At 35.8% G+C, this 20,220-nt stretch overlaps 2 protein-coding genes across 2 annotated transcripts; one reads left to right on the top strand and one right to left on the bottom strand.

The window, feature by feature from the left end:
* Positions 1-8,399: 8,399 nt before the first annotated feature.
* Positions 8,400-19,359, top strand: LOC132193916 (uncharacterized). The gene is made up of 7 exons (XM_059614871.1): positions 8,400-9,989; positions 11,720-11,855; positions 11,918-12,095; positions 17,972-18,179; positions 18,234-18,416; positions 18,835-18,951; positions 19,007-19,359. Exons 1-7 carry the CDS (start codon positions 8,766-8,768, stop codon positions 19,172-19,174), a joined length of 2,214 nt encoding a protein of 737 aa, XP_059470854.1. The 5' UTR covers positions 8,400-8,765; the 3' UTR covers positions 19,175-19,359.
* LOC132193915 (uncharacterized) lies at positions 13,736-17,465 on the bottom strand. Its single transcript, XM_059614870.1, has 19 exons — positions 17,291-17,465; positions 17,132-17,228; positions 16,971-17,071; positions 16,379-16,891; positions 16,287-16,320; positions 16,155-16,222; positions 15,984-16,086; positions 15,694-15,932; positions 15,587-15,640; positions 15,497-15,530; positions 15,370-15,440; positions 15,204-15,306; positions 14,888-15,150; positions 14,765-14,824; positions 14,670-14,703; positions 14,551-14,618; positions 14,397-14,499; positions 14,059-14,300; positions 13,736-14,009 (listed from the first exon to the last, which is right to left on the bottom strand). Exons 1-19 carry the CDS (start codon positions 17,339-17,341, stop codon positions 13,986-13,988), a joined length of 2,262 nt encoding a protein of 753 aa, XP_059470853.1. The 5' UTR covers positions 17,342-17,465; the 3' UTR covers positions 13,736-13,985.
* Positions 19,360-20,220: the final 861 nt, after the last annotated feature.

Raw genomic sequence — 20,220 nt, 5'->3', positions numbered from 1 at the left:
AATGCTGCTTTGTTTGCTCAAGGCGCACGCGATTCTAATTGCAAATGAACATTTTGCACTTTTCAGGCCATTGAACGGGGATCCCGGGCTTCTACGAAGAAAAGAAATCCATATCTGACAGTCAACTTTAAAAGAAAAAAATTCATATTTTAAACTTTTAGGTCCTAGAGGAAGAATAAAAATCACTGGATCAAAAAATGAGTTTACTGCTTCCAGATATTTAAATATCGTTCAATTTAATTGTGACTCACAAGTCACTCTTCAGGGTGAAGAGAGCAAGATAAAAAAAATCTTCAATCAATGAAAGAAGACAGGGGTTGGAAACAAATATTAGTCACAAATTCATGTTTTTCACCAAGAATCCTATCGATTTAATTATTTATTTGATTAATTAGTTTCTGAAGTATTAGTATTTTCTGGGGCAGTTCTGGGGTTACAATTATTTTCATAATTTCACAAGATAAATTTCAAGATATAATTCCTGTTGCAATTGTATTATCACAATGAATTACCTTTTATAAAATTTATCTGTTTCATTGAAATAAATTTTTCTATAATGAATAATTATGATTAAAAAGGGAAAAGTTCTAAATTTTGTATAATATTTACAGTCCCTCTATGAGAAACAGGCCGTGTGTGCTGGCAGAGTTGATATGAAACATGATAGGCCAAAGAATGGCAAAAAATAGTCACTTGACGGCACACCGGATACCCTGCCTGTATCTAATGTTTTGTACCACAACAAAAAAAATTGTAAAAATTCGTTGAAGGGCAACTAGATTAATATTTCTGGATATTATTTTACACCATTTTCATTGCCAAATTCTACTACTTCGTGACTTTGAAGAGTGAAAATTTTTAATGGGAAAAATACAAGCAACTTTTGCACGCCGTTCTCGGTCCAAATTACACCGCAAAGCAGAGACTTGATAATTGCTTTCGACAAGCAATTGGCGGCTGTTGGCATGAGGAAAAAAAGTACAAGTGAGGCCGGCGCGTCTGCTTATTTTTAACAAAAAAGCTTTCGTTCTGCAAATTATCCTCGGCGCTGGAAACCGCGCGCCTTCTCGCTCTCCGGCTCTGCCAAAGGGAACGTTGCTAATTTTCACTTGCCAATTTTTGCCTAAATTGCATCAATTTGTAATTATAACATAAGGTGAAGGTGATCCTAACAACGAACAATATTAATTTCTTAAAACTTCCACTTTGTCCCCAAAATAAGGAGTTTTCAATGTGATTTCAGTTAAAAAAAATATATATATAGTTTTTTTTGCACTTTCAGTGATATTTTTCATTTGAATTTTATTTATTGTGTAATAGCGAATCAAAGTATTAATTTAAATTTTGAAAACTTTACCTATATTTTCAATACTTAATAAATACCAAAGATTTAATGTTATATTTCCATTCGATTTGAATTTAACTTCTAGATCTTGATGAATTGCGAAATTTATGAAAAATTATAAATTATTTAGATCAACTTTCTTAACGTTAACTCCAAATCATTCCATATTTGAACAAAATAGGATTTTGCAGATTCGCGGTGTTCCCTTGTTTTTTGTTTAGAGTAAAAGGCAAATCAAGCGTTGAGATGATTCGCCAGGCGAAGAAATTCGTGTTTGGTTTTCCGTATATACTGAAATTTTGGAAGTAGAACACAAAAGCGTTGGATATTATTAATAATTCAACTCTCGCGGATTCCTCTTCAGCTCATTTTCTCTCCCACGACTTTTAATAATCCCAAGGAAATTAGGATAAAAAACTGGAAAGTTTTGATTAACAAAATAATATTCTCTTGACGTGATCCACCCAATTAATATTAGAAAAGTAGCAAAGTCAGGACCTTTCTCTTTATATTCTATCGGTCGGATATATTTCAGGCTGCCTGCCGTGTTCAATTAAAAGTGTATTTTTTTATATTGCTTTATTGGCCGACTCAAAAGCGCGCAACTGTTTTGTTGCCACACTCTCGAAACAAACGTCAAACGCCTCAAACTCTGCGGCTGACCACTGGTTATATTGCCTTTTGTACGTATTTATATTTATATAGGGTTATTTTCTCGATGCCGGGCTGTATAAACGCTCGTGTTGTCAGATGGAGTCAAGGTCTGTGTTGAGTGCACGCTTTTTGATTGTAATTGCAGGTGAATTAAGCGAATTCTCTCGACTGTGAAAAACATTTTCTCACCAAATTAGAAGGAAACATTGTTGTTGAACAACGAAAAATTTATCTCAAATCGTCATTAAAAACGAAAAAAATTACAAAATTTTATAATTTATTGCTAAAAATGTAAATGCAAGTAACATAATAATATGCTAGATAATATTCAAAATAATAATGCTAAAAAAAAATTGCAAGCTACAATATAATATAAGATTGATTAAATTTTGAATTTTGTCAATCGAGAAATTGGCGTTTGATCAAAAGTAGGTGACAACAATGCGCGCGGCTGTGAATAAAGCAGATGAAGAAGGTGCCTTTGTTTCAGTGGCTGGAGGTGCTGGAGTGGACTAAATACCAAAAGCCAGACTCGCGCAGCCAAATTCTCTTCTCCTCTGCTTTGAAATGACTTTCACCCATCCGCCCCGACGAATGGAAGAGAAAAGCGAGAGAAAACGACGAGACGGCAAAACATCACCGCCGCCAGCGTGCATCTCATCTCTTTTTTTATTTTATTAAACACGTGTGAGTGGATTCGACCCATACAGGTGTGTGTGATACAAACAGCTGCACGCTTAATCATATAAGAAACCCATCTTCTTAATAATAACAAAATAAAATGCAACGCTTGAAATATATGAAAATTAAGCCACGTGTGCCCTCTACGGTCAAGTCGTGCACGCGGTTTCATTTTTTTTCGTTGCTTTAATCAGATAAATTCAGAAAGTTTAAAAAAGTTCTTCAAATAAAACTCAATCGAGATAATATAAGAGAAAAATTAATTCGTTTTAAATCTATTTTTAAACACTTTTTAAACAGAACTATTATAATTTTGTTTGCTATTGTGCGTTTCGGATAATTTATTATAAAATGAAAGACTGACATTTGAAAAAAATTAAATAATTAACTTTGTTCTTTAGTTTGAACATCCAAATTTGGTCAGATGCAATTCATAAAATTAATTTATTTTCCTACTTTTTACAATACTTTATGGATTGTAACGGTGCTCGCAATCACTCATAATGGACAATTTTAATTCCTCAATAAATTTTATTCACTGCTGCCAAAATTTTTTAAAGCCATATCTTCTCAAAAACATATTACTTGTATTATTTGCAGGGTATCAAAGCTTCACACAAAATTTTTGAACTTGAACTCCAGCTGCAAAAGGGGGAAACTAAAATATATCTAAAATCTTTTTTCTCAACCGATATTCAAAATATGAAGTTACTTTTTTGGTTATTTTTGATAACTTTTAGTATTTCTCATCTCATCTTTCATTATCTATCTTCTCATGTTTCTCTTTTTGTTTTTCGCCAAACTAGATTTCACTTCTTGATAAAAGCGAAATACTGGATCGGCAGGCTTAATTAACATAATATTTATTAGTGGTGCCTTTGGATTATCGGCGAACAATCTATTAGCCCGAATTTCACTTTTCAAGCGTGAAAATTGGGCTAGATTAAAAAAATGTGAGCAAAGAGAGTCGAGGAGGGCCGCCGTCGAAAGTTGTGGATCCTTTCGAAAAGGAGTGGAGAGAGAGAAAGAGAAGAGGAGAGAAGAGATAAAAAAATCGCTCTCAGCTATATGTCACTTGCACACAATGGCCTAATGAGAATGCATTTGATTTGCCGCGCCAATCAATGGCGATTCGCGCTCCTTTATTAGTTGTTTCATTGAGATGCAACAACCTCTCCGTGCCACTTCCGACCCCTTTTATTTCCCACACATTCCGGCCGCCGAAACTATTGTTCTGCCCGAGAAAAAAAAATCAAGAGAGAGGAGGCCGGGCAAGAAAGTAACGTCGCAATTCGGCAGATAATTGCGATGATGAAGCGAAAACTTATGTATTTTGGACGCGCAAGAATTGGGGGGCGGATGTGAGACCAATTTTTATATTTTATATCAGGTAAAAAGATTTTTAGTTTTATTGTCGTTTTTTTAAATTAGCGGTGATTCTCAATTTCCACTTCATTCAAATTGGAATTATCAAATTATTATATCATTCTTTACATATTTTATTATTAATCCGATTAATCCACAACAGCAAAGAAGATCATTTTAAAACATTTGAAATGAGCTAAAAATGTACTTTAAAAGGTCAAATTAATCTCTTGGTGTTTTAAAATTAACTGATTTCACCAATATTTGAATAAATAAAGACATAAATAATTTATTTTGCAACAATTCCCCTTCAATATTCATTTTATGATAAAATTTAATCTTTAAATTATAAATGTTTGGAAAAAAGTAACATATTAAGCTTTTCAGATTGAATATTTTTTAATTTTAAATTAATTTTGCTACAATTTTTTTTATTCTTTTCATCATTTTGCAATAAAGCCCTGCCGCCGCCGTTTAAATTCACTCTTTCCTAATCTGCATGCGTATAATTATTGTCATACATGTTTGCGCAAAAGTGTCTCATTATTCGAGCATAATTGCTGAGCAAAAGTTGTTAAATTAATTTAAGAGAACGCAAACCGGCTGATTTTTTTCCATGAGTCATTGACTTTGCGGCGCACAATGTACATAATTGATTGCTTTCCAATTCAAGCAGGTTTACCACAACAAACGGCCGATTATTGGCTCGAGCGGAGAGAAAATCGTCTCGAACTCATTGACTTGATCGTGTGCAGCGACTTTTTTCATGGCCATTGTCCGGCTTCATTTAGATTTCAGATGAATTAGAGAAATCGCGCAATGTTCTTCTTCTTGAAATTCAATTCAAAACAACTAACGCAGGTGCTTGGCGGAAGTCAAATCAATTTCATTCAGGATTTCACACACTTGCGGCGGATACGAAAAATTTTCTTCTACGAATCGTCCAACAACTTTGGTTTCCTTCAACAAGTGTTGTAAATTGTAAGAAAACTGTTTATAAATCAGATGTACTAAATAAATTTAGTTTGAGTTACAGAGCATTATTTTTTTAGAATGTCGACCAATAAAAACACTTTTTTTTCCATCCATTCACTCAATTAAGGAAACAATAAAGACCTTCATCGAATTAGTTGCAATCTTTTCCTATTTAAAAAAAATGACAGTGTCACTATTCGAGCGCAGCAGCCGAATTTACGTTGAATTTTGTAACACGAATTTTCCAATTAAGAATTCGTGATGCACCGCGGCGGCCGATTTGACGCAACCACACTTGTTTGCTTATTTCACGTTTGGCCAAAATGCGCGTTCACTTTTCAAATTGACGCAGTACGAAAAATAAATGCCCCAAATTGCCTCATGCACGCGTCGCCGGAAGCGATTTTGTTATATATTTTGTGTTGCAAAATGATCAGGACACACATTTATTTGCGATTGTGCACCTTTGGTGTCGTCCTCAGGGGCCTTTCACGCTCACTTAGAAGTCAGTCTTGCATTATGTGTTTTGAAATGCGAGAAAAAATTAGACTTTCATACGCCACACGTGACGAGTTCCGACCGCAAAGAAGCGCGATCTGCTTTTTTAATGACCCCGCAGGACGCGGATCGTGTGGCGCGAGTTGTTACGCCAAGATTCGATTTCTACAGAGAGTGAATAAAAATCGAGAATGTCCTTCTGCTAATTTGCTGCAATTAACGGATTTCTCCATTTACGTCCGAGATGACCACGCAAAAACATATAGATTTGTTGTCAAATTGCATTCGGTCGCTTAAGAACAATTTCACTATAAAATGAAAATGAAAAAAATTAAATTAAAATTATATATACTTTTTTCGTCAGCCCAATTTAAATTGGATTCGCAATCACGAATAAGTGAGCAGGAAAAATTATTTACTCGCTTCAATTCATATTTTTTGAAGAGAGAAATCAATTTGGCACGGAATGTATTGAATTTTTTTTCCACTCGGGCCGCCGCGAAAGCTAGAAAGAAAATTATTGTATAATTCGCGTGTTATTGTGAGGAGTTTCGCGGCCAGATGAGGTAGAGAATGAAAAGCTCTCGAAGAAAGGCAGCCAAGTAGAAAAGAAGCGTGAAAATGAATGTTTTTTACCGTTTGTGCGGCGCAGCTGCTGCGGTCGTAATATTTTGTGTTGGCCAGCGTATGAATGTGTGTTTTATGCGCGCACATTCTCGGTCGTACAATCAGGGTTCACTCAGGTTCATCTCGAGTGCCAGCCAGGTGACGTGAGACAAAAACTCGAAAATTGCAAAAGATATACGCCGAGTCGGAAAAATTCTCACATCTCATTTTGACGGATGATAAGATTTGTATGCTCTACTTCCTCATTGAAATTATATCATTAAATGTAAATTTCAAAAATTGCATAATAATTCCTTTTTGTGATAAAACAATAAAATAGTAATAAATAATAATAAAACTTTTTACTATTTTCATTCAATACAATAAATAATATTATTTATTTGTGCCCCCCGACATGGAAAATGGGACAGTCTGAGCGGCCCAGACAGCAAATTGGAACTCTTTCTTGGTAAAAATTCCACGCGCAAGTATGTAATCACAATCAATTTTCACATCCTGCAATAGTGTTGAGAACGCTCAGGATTGCTCGGCGTCCCACAATGGAAATACATTTATTCAAATAACTGCGCAAGAGAGGAAAACAAGCGATTTTTGAGCCTACTAACCTTCGTGGAAACAACTTTTAATTGACCGTTTATAATAGTGGGCATTTTACTGCGAGTGCCCGAATGACTGTAATTTGCTTGGGAGCGCTTCTTGTAATATGATTGATGAGATTGCTCAAGAGCGAGAAGAATCAAACGATTCTGCCGATTATTTATTATTTAAGTGTGTTATTCAACTGGCTGTAAACTATGGTAATTAAAGAGAGTCCTAGTGTTGAAAAGTGAACAGACGGGATAATCAGCAGGATGTGCTGAAGGAATTGATTGATCGACCAATAAGTGAGGCATCAAAATTAGCACTGGCTCAGTAGGCTAAAAAGGAAATTTAACAAACTTATTAACCAAAAACATTGATAAAAAAAGCATCAATCGGAAGAAGAATTCCTGGCTTATGCATTACTAAAAAAAATAATTATTTTATAATTCGCTCCTAAAATGGATCTTTAATATTATTTAAAAATCAAGTAAAACTCATTCAAATTATTAGAGACTAAAAAAACTACCCAAAAATATAGTTTATTTTTTAGTTTTAAATATTTTTTTAAATTGTGCCCAGCTCCCAGTTTTCCAGTTGTGAAATTATATGAAAATATATCATAGAGAATGTAAATTGAAAATATTAAGCTAATCAATAGCACTTTCATCGAACAGCAGCTCTCTCCGCACCTATTAAAAAACTACCCAAAAAATAAGTTTTTTTTTATTTTTGAGTTGAATTTTTTTTAATTGAGCCCAACTCTCAGCCTTGTAGATGTGAAATTACATGAAAATATATCATAGAGAATGTAAATTGAAAATATTAAGCTAATCAATAGCTATTTCATGAAACTTAAGCTCTCTCCGCACCTGTAACAAAACACTTTCAATCTTATGTACAAAATTTTAAAAAAATCTGTATTTTTTCAAATTTTTTATTGATTTTAATTACATATTATTAATAAATTTTGTTTTGCAGAGTTTTAATATTCACTCCACTTGAATACAATTTTAACAAATATCAGTGAAAGCTTCAAGCAATTGATTAAATTTTAAATAAATTTAAACTGACTTTTGTTTCCATATTTCAATTCAAGAATGCAGCTATGAATTTTAGAACTAAATTTTAAATACATTTATTTATTTACATCTTACAATGTGTAAAAAAAAATCACCGCAAATACTTTTTTTGATAATTTTATTTTTGAATAAAAGTGTTCCCGGGAGACCTTTAACTAAAATTTGTAATTGTGATCTCAAGAACTCGCCTTATTCAGTAAAACTGCCTTTTATCACCAGCGTCTTTAGAGTTATTGATAATTTTTATATAATTTAATCTCCCACTGCAATTCGTCTAATTACAGCAGGTTTGAGCTCGCTAATTTCTGGGTTGATTGAACGCGCCTTGAAATTACCGACCATGATGAACTGAAAGACGCTTTGATGAGCAAAGTACTCCTTTTCGGCGGCGGCGGGTCATTGCACCAATAAAGTTTATGAACAACGAGGATAAAAAGTAAGAAGTACCCTTCGATAAAAAGAATTCACTCTCTCGCGCGAGCGCCGCGAGCCAAATAAATCAGCAGTGGGACAATTCGGCGCGGAGAGAGAAATAAATTTAAATAGCCACTCGATCGAGAATGCAAAAGAGCTTTAAAGCAGAGAGTTGACGAACTGGTCTGCAGCGTGCATGCTGGCTGGCGTTTATTGCCCCGCGGCCGCGGCTGCTCCTGAATTCCCTTTATCCTCTCTCTCTGGCAAGAAAGAAAGAGAGGAGTCGCTAGCGATTGGTCGCGTTCGCCAGCCCTGAGGCACCTGCAGCATCTCCTGGTAGCGCCTGCACTCATTGAGGTCAGACTCGCCTGTGCCTCCGTCGCGAGCGCTTCTCCGCCCAAGCGTGTACCTGAGCAGTGACTTTAACTCGTGCGGTGTGTTTCAAGCAAAAGTGCTGTTTTTATACAAACAATTTAATTTCAATCCTTTGGAAATCGAATAATTTTCTTTTGGTGCGGTTGGATGGGATCTTGAGATCGCGCGACATGAGTGGCAAGAAAAAACAGCAGAAGCAGTATTTCCACAGTGTGAGTGCGAGCAGCAAACGCATGCTGCCTCCGCCGCCGCTGTGCAAGCAGTACAGCCTGCCGACGGCCAACTCGGCCGGCTCGTGGTGCGACGACCCCGGCTCCACCGCCTCCACCGGCGGTTTCGCCGAACTCGAGAGAGGCGAACGCATTCGGCCCGAACGCAGACTCGGCCGCAGCAACGTCCAGAAAATGTTCGGCCAGGCCGGACGTGGAGCGAATTACGATGATTCGAACGTCAGGTACTACCAGCAGATCGATTCGCGCATCAACAGCATGACCATTGCCGACGTTAGCCCAAGGGTGGCCGTCAAGAGGATCATTTTGCTGTACGAAAACTATCAGTACAGAGAAGCGGCCAACTTCATCAACCGCCTCAGCCACGGGACCTTCAAGGTGATCCTGCACGAATTGCCGGTGGACCTTTTTGTCGAGTCCATGCCCAACAGCCTGTCCATCCTGGAAGCCCTGTACGCCAAGGTCTTCCTCTCCGAAGGTCTGGATTTCGGGATGAAGTTGTTGAGGCCAGATGATGTGGTCATGCAGATGGTCAAGTTCTTCGCGCTGCACGATTACGACGCCAAGGCCAACATCACCCTGCGCAGGGTCCCCAGCAAACTGCTGACGCCCTCCAGTCCCTTCGTCTTCAGCTGCAAGAAGCTGCTCAAGGTCATCGTCCTGTCAAACCAGAAGATCCGCAAAGTTCTGCGAGTCCGAAAACAGGCTCTGGACAAATCCCTGGAAGGTCTGGGCCAACACGGTCTCGTCTCCACCGCCGACCAGACCCTGATGAACTTGCACGACGCCCTGAGACTCGAGTTCCAGCGAGTTCTGGAGACCTACAAGGAGGCTCTGCAGAAGTTGGAGGAACTCTCGCTGGCCAGCAACAACAAGAAGCCGCCGACGACGCCCATCGAGGCGTCGCACCAACGCCAACTGTCCCTTCGCCAACTTGAGATTCAGGAACGTCTGATCAAGAACAAGACCCTTCTGAACGTCGTCGAACCCATTTTGGGCAACCACTACCTGAACGTCCTGCTGGGCATTCTGCAGCGCAGGATCGAGTGCGACAAAGACGCGCTTTTCCAATTCACGCAACTGAGGAAGGAATCGACCAACACCTTCGATGCGACGGCGATTGTGGCTCCAATCCTCATGCGATTCTCTTACGGATGCGACCAGGTAAGGAAAATTAAACAAAAAATTATGCAAATTTTAATTGCTTTTTAAAGTTCTAAAATTTTTTTAGATATTAAATGAAAACTATAAATTATTGTTATAATATGAAAAAAATTATAATTAATGAGGGCAAATTTAAATTTGCTTATTTAAAAAAAATGATTTATTAAAATTTAAAGTGGATGAAATTACACATTAAAAGAAATAAGTAAAAAAAAATATGTATGCAAATCATGAAATTCAAAATAAAAATTATTCATCAGAGCCTTTCCCTAAAGCTTAAGGTTTCTTAATGGAAAATAAATAAATATGCTGAATTTTATTTTTTTTTTTTTACTAAAAGAGCTATTTAAGATAAAACAAATAACCTTCCATTTTTCTCATCAGCTTTAGTATTATATTGTTATTCACTCTCTCGTATATGTAAATTATAATGCAAACAAAAGAATCGTGTCTAGACAAGATCACAAAATTCAAATTGAATCAACTTTCCTGCGCGGCTCGATCTCGCCCGCTATAATTATTCAAACAAAGACCGTCGTATCTCTCTTTATATCCAACTATTTATGTGAATCTCTTAATCAATTTTCATTAAACGCGCGGTTTCTCTCTCGCGATTTGACCCGCGGCCGAGTGAGTTATGACCAATTAGCGTACGCATCACAACATGCGTCTGATTAACATAACTGTTTTTACATTTTTAATTCACCACTCCTCCCGTTAATGCAGCAGATCGCAAATATCGAAGAAATAACTTCCTTCTTGATTGTAAGAAAAAATAATAATAATCCTCTCCTGCAGGCTCAAATATTTATATAATTTTACCGCAAGCATTTTTTTTTTTTACATTGAGTAACGGATATTTTTTTCTCATATTCCATAAATTTTCATCAATGAATTAATTTATAATTTCACGAGCAGCGGGACAAAATTTTGCCTGATTAATTAGGCGTGAAAAGTGTAACACCTCCCGGGTCGGCTTCTGATGAAAAACGTCTCTTCTCTGTCCGCTGCTATGTAAATGAGCACGTCGGTTGTTGTTGAAAAGTTCTCACCCGTCGTCCGTTTATTCGCAACAATCGAGGCGCAAAAACGCTTTTTCTCACATTCATCTCTTGGGAGCCAATTTTTGAACTTTTTATGGCTGTTTTATTTTGGAGACTTTTTAATTTCACTGGAGCTTCCTGTTTCTCAGCGAGATATGTATTTGTAATGTATTGTTGCTCACTTTGTCAGGAAAGAGCCAATTTGAAGTGATGAGTTGCCTCAAGAGAGGATGTGGAATGAGTCGTTGCTTGCCAGTTTTTGTCTTTACAACTTTATTGTTTGATTATTTAATTGGTAGTGAAAGAAAACATTGTTCTTGTCGAGAGGTGTGAAAAATTCCCTAGCACATGGTATAGGAAAAATTAAATAAGTTTTAAATGGGCTCCATTATTTTGAACAATAAAATGATAAATTTTATAAATACAAATACAAAGTTGAAAATTAATAAAAATATTAAATTTATAAAAAAGAGAAAACTTTGCGTAATATTTACAACAAACAACTCATTAGAACTGTATTTAAAATGATAAAAAAAAATTAATTAAATTTATAAATAAAACCTACACCAAAATTTTATAAAACCAATGTGTACTTTTCCATCTTTGCTCCGACCCTTTTTATTTATTTCGATATATTTATCATCCTAATTTTTTCCCAAACCTCACCCCATCCAATTATTTTTCCAGGTGCTCGATTTGATGAAAGGAGTGGCCGAAGATGACGACGACTCGAGTGACATATCCGGCTACCACTCGGACTCGGAATCGACCATAATGTTGTCTGGAAATTCGCCGTACACCAAGAAACCCGGCGCCAGATCAGGTACTTTTCTCCTTTATTCTTTTGTCCTCTCGAGTTTGTAATTTGGCAATTTTCGCTCTCAGTGGCCTCCTCGAAAGGCTCGAACGGCAAGTGCTGTCCGAGCTGCGAGTCGTTCATCCAGCGCGAAAAGAAAAAGAGCGACTCGTCGTCGTCCTCGCTCAAGTCCCAAATGAGCCGAAGGCCAGAACTGCCCGCGCGAAACAGCCCACCTCTTGAAAACCCTTACTCCGTGCCAAACAGGTGAGATGCACATTAATTTTCGTTCGCAATTTGCTCTCTTTTGAAGAGAGAAACGCAATTTTTTTCCGATGTCCAGAAGTTTATAAATAAATTTTAAGTAGGCTTTGGAAAAAATAATAATAATTTAGGGTGGAAAATAAAGTGTTTTAAGCTAATTTTTAGTTGAATTTAAAATACATAATAATAATTTTACTAAAATTTATAAGTGATTTTAGGCGAAAAAAGTTATTATATTCAAGCAAATAGGTAATTTACCGTCAAATAGTTGATTTTAAAACGTAAATTTCAACCTAAAATGGGTATAATTATCTTGTATAATTATTTTTAATTTATTTTCCTTCAATAGGTTAGAAAATTACACATATTATTCCCGTACCAAATTTTAATCATTTTAACAGAAATATACTTTTTATTTTATAAATTTTATACTAAATTTTCAAAATTTTTATAAATAAAAATTTTGCAAATTTAGTATTATTTTATTATATTTTTTTTTAATATCCATGCGATGGAGTTGGTAATTTACGATTATTACTCAATTTGAGGTCCAATAAAGGCAATGGAGCATGAAAAGGAGCGTTCAAGGCCTTGGAATTACAACGCCCATTCATTGCGCGAGGGTGTTAAAAAAATTGGCCACTGCTCTCTGCATTATTATTCCCTCTTGCTCCATTGCCATTTCTGTCCCTCTGCGCGCGAAGCACCGCGGATTTACACAACAACGAGTTTTGCCAGAAACGCGCGTGGGTCTCTCGGCGGCGCGGAATAAATATATAAATTCACTTCAATGTAAAACACACAATGCCTTTCCGCTCTTGGCTTTTTTATTTCTCACACAAAAAGCTCCGGTTTCACTTTCCCTTGCTCTAAGGATGTATCGGCTTATTTTCGCACATACGCTTCGTAATAAGAAGTGCACTTTGCAAGTCAAAGTACATCAGCGGAGAGCTATAAAGACCTCACGCCGCGTATAATATAAACAAAGAGCAAAAAGGTTGCGTAATTCAAAATGCGCTGCTCTTTTGTCTTGTTTCAAGCTCCTGAGAAGTCACGCTTGAATTGTAAAAGAACGTCGTAAAATTGAAATCAGCTGAATTAATCACTTAATATTTAAAAATAAATTATTTATAAGAAAAGTTATTTAGATTTTAATTTTTTTTTTCTATTAAAAAGAGATTTTCTTTTCCATTTCTTTTAAATTTTACCAATTTTTATGAACAGTAAGTTTTGTTCATTTGTATGGGAAAAATAAATAATAAAGTTATCACATTTTTCTCATAATTGTTGTAAAATATCATGAGATACCAGCCCAAATAAAACTTGAGTTTAAATTGAGGCTGTAAAAGTAGTTTAATTTGAATTTAAAACAAATATTGTTATTTAAAAATCATATTTTTTTAGAAAAATATCTTGTTTAAAAAGAAATAATCCAATTTAAATCAAATTTTTATTTTTTGTATTATGATAGAACTTTGTCTTTTGAAAAATAAAAATATCTTTTATTTTATTTAGCAATCTGTTTTTTCCCATCAAATTTAAAAAAAATAATAATTATTTATTTTTTTATCACTAACAGTATTAGCGTGATTTCAATCAAAATATAAAGGAAGAAAGTTAATTAAAATTCAATATAAATTTATTAATTTTTATAACGTAGGAATCCTAATAATTTAGCAGAGTATAAATTTCAGGAACGCAGAATCAAATATTTCCATTGATATAAGTAAATGAATGATCTCAAATTTTTATCGTCTTTGTAAAGAAGAAAATAAATTTCAATTGTCATCGATGTAAAAAAATTGACATATATCTGAATGGAAAATAACGAAAATAAAGACACAAATATTAAATTGCACCTGCTGCAATCCCTCTGTCTTCGTCTTGTTCAAATTATACGCGTGGTGGTACATCACCCTATAATTGTAATTATAAAAATTTTGTTAAATGTAATAGAAAGATTGACCTCGCAGATAAAAGGTAAAGTTGTGGAGCACGCAGTGTCGTGAATTCTGTATAAAGCTGCGGCCCCAACAGCCACGTTGAAAGAAATGCACCTTTCTGTGTACGGATTGTCCGGCTGTGAACTTTCCCAAAGGGTTTTGTTGTAAATCAGATTCTTCGTGGTGCACCAACCGTGGTTGCTGACACTCAAGATGCCCATGTTGGACCCAGATGTCCAAAATCTCGCAGATTTCTTCGATTTCGCTTCATCGTCAGGAAATATGCATATTATTAAGTATTAAGTTTCAAGTAATTTAATAATTCTGCTATGAAGTTTAAAGTAAAATACTTTGAACCCACCATTATTCATGTCCACAATGCATTGAAGCTCTTGTTGCGTGTCAATACTTAAAAGTTGTAGGCCATACTTGCAACACTCTGCCATAGCCTCGTCTCGTGTTTTCTTAATTTGAGTGACTTATTTTCGTTATTATTTAAGCTATTTTCAATTTACCACTGCAGCACTGATAAAGTACTGTTTGCTGCACCCACTGTAAAAATCTCCCACTGCGGCTGATGAAGCTAAAAACTTTTTTATTGCTCGACACGAAATTCACACTCAATTGAACGTACACAACCAATTTTGGGACTCGTTAACTTTTGCAAGCTGCGATAAGTTTATTAATTAAGTAAAATATTTATAAAATTGTAATTATTCAGCTTCTCACCTCCGGTGTGCAAACTACTGTTGGACATTCGGGAAACGGAACTGGTCCAAACAATGGCCGCTGCAAACCACACGTCAGGCGTGTAAATTGATTTGAAATCATATCATATGATGCGCAAATCACCTCACATATATATTGCAACGTATTGCTACAAGCATAATCATTATAAGTGATGCTGCCTGGGGGAGCCACGTTCCACGTGAAGAAATTTATGCAGTCTTCATTATTATAGTTATCAGGCTGCGCAGAGTCCCACTTGAGCACACTGGAAAAGCGCATGCTTGCCTGAGTATTGTCCGCGTAACACCAATTGTAGACTCCTTCAACGGTACTATCTGAGCCAGAAGTCCAAAACCAAAGTCCGTTATATTGGCGACCGTACGGATCTGCAGAATATCAAACATATAAGCATAATTTAAAAATTTAAACTTTTGCTTACTGGTTATGAAATCAGCCAGGCACATATGCTCCTCGTCAGTTTCTACAGCAACGAATCTCATTTTCCTTTTGCAGCATTCGTCTGCACTATCTTGCCAGGTTTTCTTAAAATTAATTAACAAGGAACATTATTTAGTATTTATTTGGATAAACGAGTTTGTTCATACTGCTGATGTGCTAAAGAAGTATAATTTTCCACATAGAACTATAAACTTTCCATCAATTACGGGCGCAGTCACTAAAATTTTATAAAAGTTTTAATATTTACAGTTTTTACTGCAAAAAATAGCATACTATTAACTTGTCTATCTGATCCTAACAAGTTCGGCTAAGAGTTAATGTTTTATTAAAATTTTTATTTGATATTAATTAAAATAAATCAACATCAGCTTTGCAGGTTTGTGGCAAAGTTGGTGCAGTTCTTGGAATCACTGCAACCTAAATATTTTTAGTCATTTTCATATAATTCACTACTAATGAGATTAAAATACTTCACAAATATATTTTGTGGCTGTAGAGCACGATTTGTCACCGAGCTGGGGATTTTTGCCGGGTTCCATGTACACCACAACACAGTTTTCCGTTTCCGTTTTGTCACTCGGCTCGCCAGCAGCCCACGGCGGGGAAGCAATAGTGGCATTATTCGATGCACACCAAACGAAAGAGTTTTCCAATTTGTTGTCACTTCCAGATGTGTAGAATTCGCCATTTAAACTCCCGTTATTAGAAACTACTCAAATATTATTGAATTTGGTCAAAACTGAAAACTAGAGACGCATACAATCAATAATATCTGCCATAGATAAATATTCGTCAGCAGTTTCAAAACTCAAAAGACTCATCCCAAGAGAGCAACACGCAGTTGCCGCTTCGGTCCAGTTTTTCTGAATTTTATTATTGGTTAATAACATGCAAATTCCTACCATATTTAACTATATGTATTGACACATACCGCACTTGAGCTGAACAAGTACTGCCTATTCCCAATCTCCCTCAGGACTCCATCAGTAACTGCTGACGCTGATGAATTGAATTTGTAATTCTTTGGTTCAATTTTTGCTTAAAATTAGTTAAAAAAACCGACCCAGTACTCTACCATCTGGTCCTAATTTTGACCTCTAATGAACAACATGAGTGTATTATTAATGACGGGGGTAATCAAATTTTACAACTTACAGTCAAGTTACAATTGTACGGAAGGCACAATGGTTTTGGAGTTGTGGTTGTGGTTGAGGTACTTGTGCTAGTCTTGGTAGTGGTGGTGGTAGGAGTGGTAGTGGTGGTTGTAGGAGTGGTAGTGGTGGTTGTAGGAGTGGTAGTGGTGGTGGTTGGTGTGGTAGTCGTGATGGTACGAGTAGTAATGGTTGTTGTAGTGGTTGTGGCAGGAGTGGTGGTAGCTATTGTAGTGGTGGTAGGTGTGATAGTTGTTGTAGTTGCATCGGTAATGATAGTTATCGCTGGGCTTGCTGATGAAGTGATTTCAGTGAGAGTCAATGTTTGTTCTGTCAGCGGATTTGTAGGCGTTGATAGTACGGTTGTGGTAGTTTCTACTTCAAGGGTGCTTGCGATGATTTGCTCTGTCAACGTGCTCTCTTCAAAAAAATTTGTGAATTCTTGATTTGGAAGGGTTGTCTGAATTTCAATTGCCGTGGTTGACGCATCGCTCGCTAATGTCGTTAATGTTGAAATCTATGATTTATATTTATACAGGATATATGTAATAATGTTATCCTGAAGGCATGCAATCATGGAAGACAATTATTCTTACTATGGATGCCAATTGCGAAGTTATGGTTGTGGGTTTTGAGGTTGGATTGCATGTACGAAGTCCACAGCACTTCTGAATGCGTACCCTAGTTATATTTCTTTCTGCGATTTGCCGAATGAAAAATTGAGTGATTAAATATTATGTTTCAAATTTGAACGCACTCCGCTGATGCACTGCAAATTTAACATTCAAAGTGTCTGTTTTCTCCCTGGAAGGTCTCATTTTTACAATAAGTGCTGAGGAAACACTACTGAATTGCTGAAAACAAAACCATAATCAGTTGTTTTCATATCGAAATGAAATATTTAAGTTATAATAACATAATATGATAGCAAAAATGCTACGATGTGAAAAGGCGTTACAGTCCACATTTCACTCCAATCAAAATTTTTACTGAAATATTTTTATATTCTGATGTTGGCCAGTTGTCGCGCGAATATTCGCATCCTGCGCGCAGCAGGAAACAAGCCTACACTACGTTTCATCAGCTTTCCTGTTTCCTCGGATCTGTTTTTCATAAATTTCGAGGTGTTTATTAATTATGATATATAGAGCAACATTATTAATAGTATTATAAAGAGAAAAATGTAATTGCCTATTAAAAAAAATCTCCTATTTTCGATTATTGATACCCAGGTTTATTAGTGCACAACTACGCAATCTCTGCCCAAATTATTATTCTCAAATAAAAAATAATGAATTAAAATAATAATTTGTTTGAAGAAGTTGACACTCCAGGAGATGATCTCTTCATTTCCATAAATAATGATTATAATAAAATAAAGCACGTTTAGATAGTTAATTTATTTATAATTAAACGGAATGATAATTTTTAATTTCTTAAGTTGAAATTCGGCTTTTCCTTAATGGATTGTTTCAGTCCTTAAAAAATCAAACCAAAGAAAAATAATATAATTTCCTTTTAAACTATTATTATCAATATTGTTGGCAATTTAATTACTCAATTAATTAACTTAAAAAACATTTTGAAATTTTCCCAGACCACCTCCACCTCCGATGATGCAACACAACGTGCCAAAACGGCCAATTCTGCCGCCACCCACGGAACCCGTCGTGCCCAAGCTTGTGATGAAGTACGAGTCTTTGTACGCCCAGGCCAAGGTGGACACTCTGGACGCCCTGGACATCCTCGAGGAGCTCAAAGGCGCCGAGGAGCTCAAATCAAAAATCCTCTTCTCAGTCGTAGTTGTAAGAAAAAATTTTAACATATAAAAGTTGCGATTGTTAACTCGAACTTTGCAGCTATCTTATCGCGCCGTGCTGCTGGTGCTGGCCAAGAAAAAGGAGGCTATCAGGAAAATTTTGCAAATGCCCGAACCTGGTCAGCAGAGCGAGGTGAGAGCAGCGTCTGACGACTTGGAAGCCAGCATTGCACACTACCTTGCCAGCACGGCTGATAAATTCAATCTGTGCCAAAGTGTCGAGGTGAGACAAAAATAAGAGGAAATTGATTTATAATTATATTTTCCCACTATATAAGAAAAGAGAAGGTTAATTAAAGATTTTTACTTTCAAGAGATGTAAATTTAAAATACATTCTATAACTTAAACTAATCTTACAATTTTTTTTAATCTATTTAGTTTTTATTAAAAAAATTTTGTTAATTCATTTTGCGATTATTATCAGATTTTGAAATTGTCACAAATTTGTTTATTAACCTCAATTTAATATATAAATAAATTAAAAACAAATAAAGTAATAAGATTTTTTAACTCTCATTCCGAAGAAATATTGAAAAATCAAGTGAATTGTAGTAAAAATTATTTAAATTTAAAAATGAACCATATCAATGTTATTAATTTTTTTTGCAATTTTTCTAACAATTTTTTTTTTTAAATCTAGGACGTTTGTTCACAAATATGGACCGCCCTCTACGACTACCCTTGTTTGAAAACGTGCCAGGGTCTCATTGCTTACGTCAGGTCGTCCGTGCAGATGGCCTGGTCCCTTGCAACCCAGGTAAATTTTTTTTATAAAAATCAAATTTTTATATAAAATAATCGTATTTTTGAAGAACCCACCTCTTGCCCTCGAATACGAATTCAAGAAGTACAGGCCAGACCTGCACAGTCGTTTCCACGCGTCGAACCCTGAGAAGGACGACATCAGGACGTACCTTTGGCCGGCACTGCTGGAAAGCGTCAACGGCCCGTGTCTCAGTAAAGGCGTCGTCATCACATAGACCGGATCGAGAGATTTAATTAACCATTAGTTTTTATTATGCACATAACTTATTTCTAACTGAAAAAATTGTACATATTTTTGATATTAACTCGTAAGGCTCAAAATTTTAAACCTTATTTTATCAACTTTGTAAAATAAACGCTCATTATTATTTTAAGTTATAAAAAAAAATAAAACGTTTTTATATCCGTGAAAAAAATCCCATTTGAATGTAATAGGCTGTAAATGAAAACATTAAAATTGCAACAAGCACTAAAGATAGATTAGGGGCCGCGCTGGCTGGCACAGCTCATCAATTTTTATTTGAGCTGTAAAGTGAACATCTTTAGTCGAGTGGCGCAGACACGATTGCTACGACGTCTGTGTTGGGACCACAAGAGGTCAGGGGTCAGCTATAAAGAGTATGTGTCACAGGTTCAACGTCGGCAGCCTAGTCCAAGGACTAAATTTAACTGTGGTAAAAAGTCAAGAAGGGGCCAAGAGAAGAGCAGACGTGAAATTTTAATGCCGGCAGCAATTGACACATGATTTGAAATTTAATTAAATTCAAAATTAAATATATATTAAAATAAAAATAGTTGTTATTGAATGTGCCAAATGAAGAATTAAAATTAAATATAATTTTAAATGCAAAATAAAAAATATATTTATTATACAATATGTACAACATTTAGGACGATTTTTATTTTTAATTTATGAATTATTCTTTTCATTTTATTTTAATTCATGAAAAATTAGATTTCACTTTTTTTAAAAAAAAAATTTAAATTTGACCAAACATGAATAATGATTGTAATGGTTTTAAAGGTTGGTCGGCAAGTCAAAATTTGCAGAGACCTGGGGTCAGGTCAGCCTCAGGAGAGCCTCGGAGCGCCTAGTGGGGGGAACACCTGCAGCGCTGCAGTATTATTGATCAACTCGCTCTCCAGACCCACTGTCAGAGTCGAGGAGGAGCGCGCCGAACACTTTATTCCTTCGCACCCATCCTATTAACAAATTTTAACAATCGTCTTGAACTTTTTCAATATGAAATTATTTAAAATC

The sequence above is a fragment of the Neocloeon triangulifer genome, unplaced genomic scaffold (genome assembly GCF_031216515.1).
Source record: "Neocloeon triangulifer isolate White Clay Creek 2 clone unplaced genomic scaffold, ASM3121651v1 ptg000005l, whole genome shotgun sequence".
In the NCBI taxonomy this organism is placed as follows: Eukaryota; Metazoa; Arthropoda; class Insecta; order Ephemeroptera; family Baetidae; genus Neocloeon; species Neocloeon triangulifer.
Note: the sequence above shows the minus strand (reverse complement) of the source record. Positions and strands in the feature narration are given on the sequence as shown.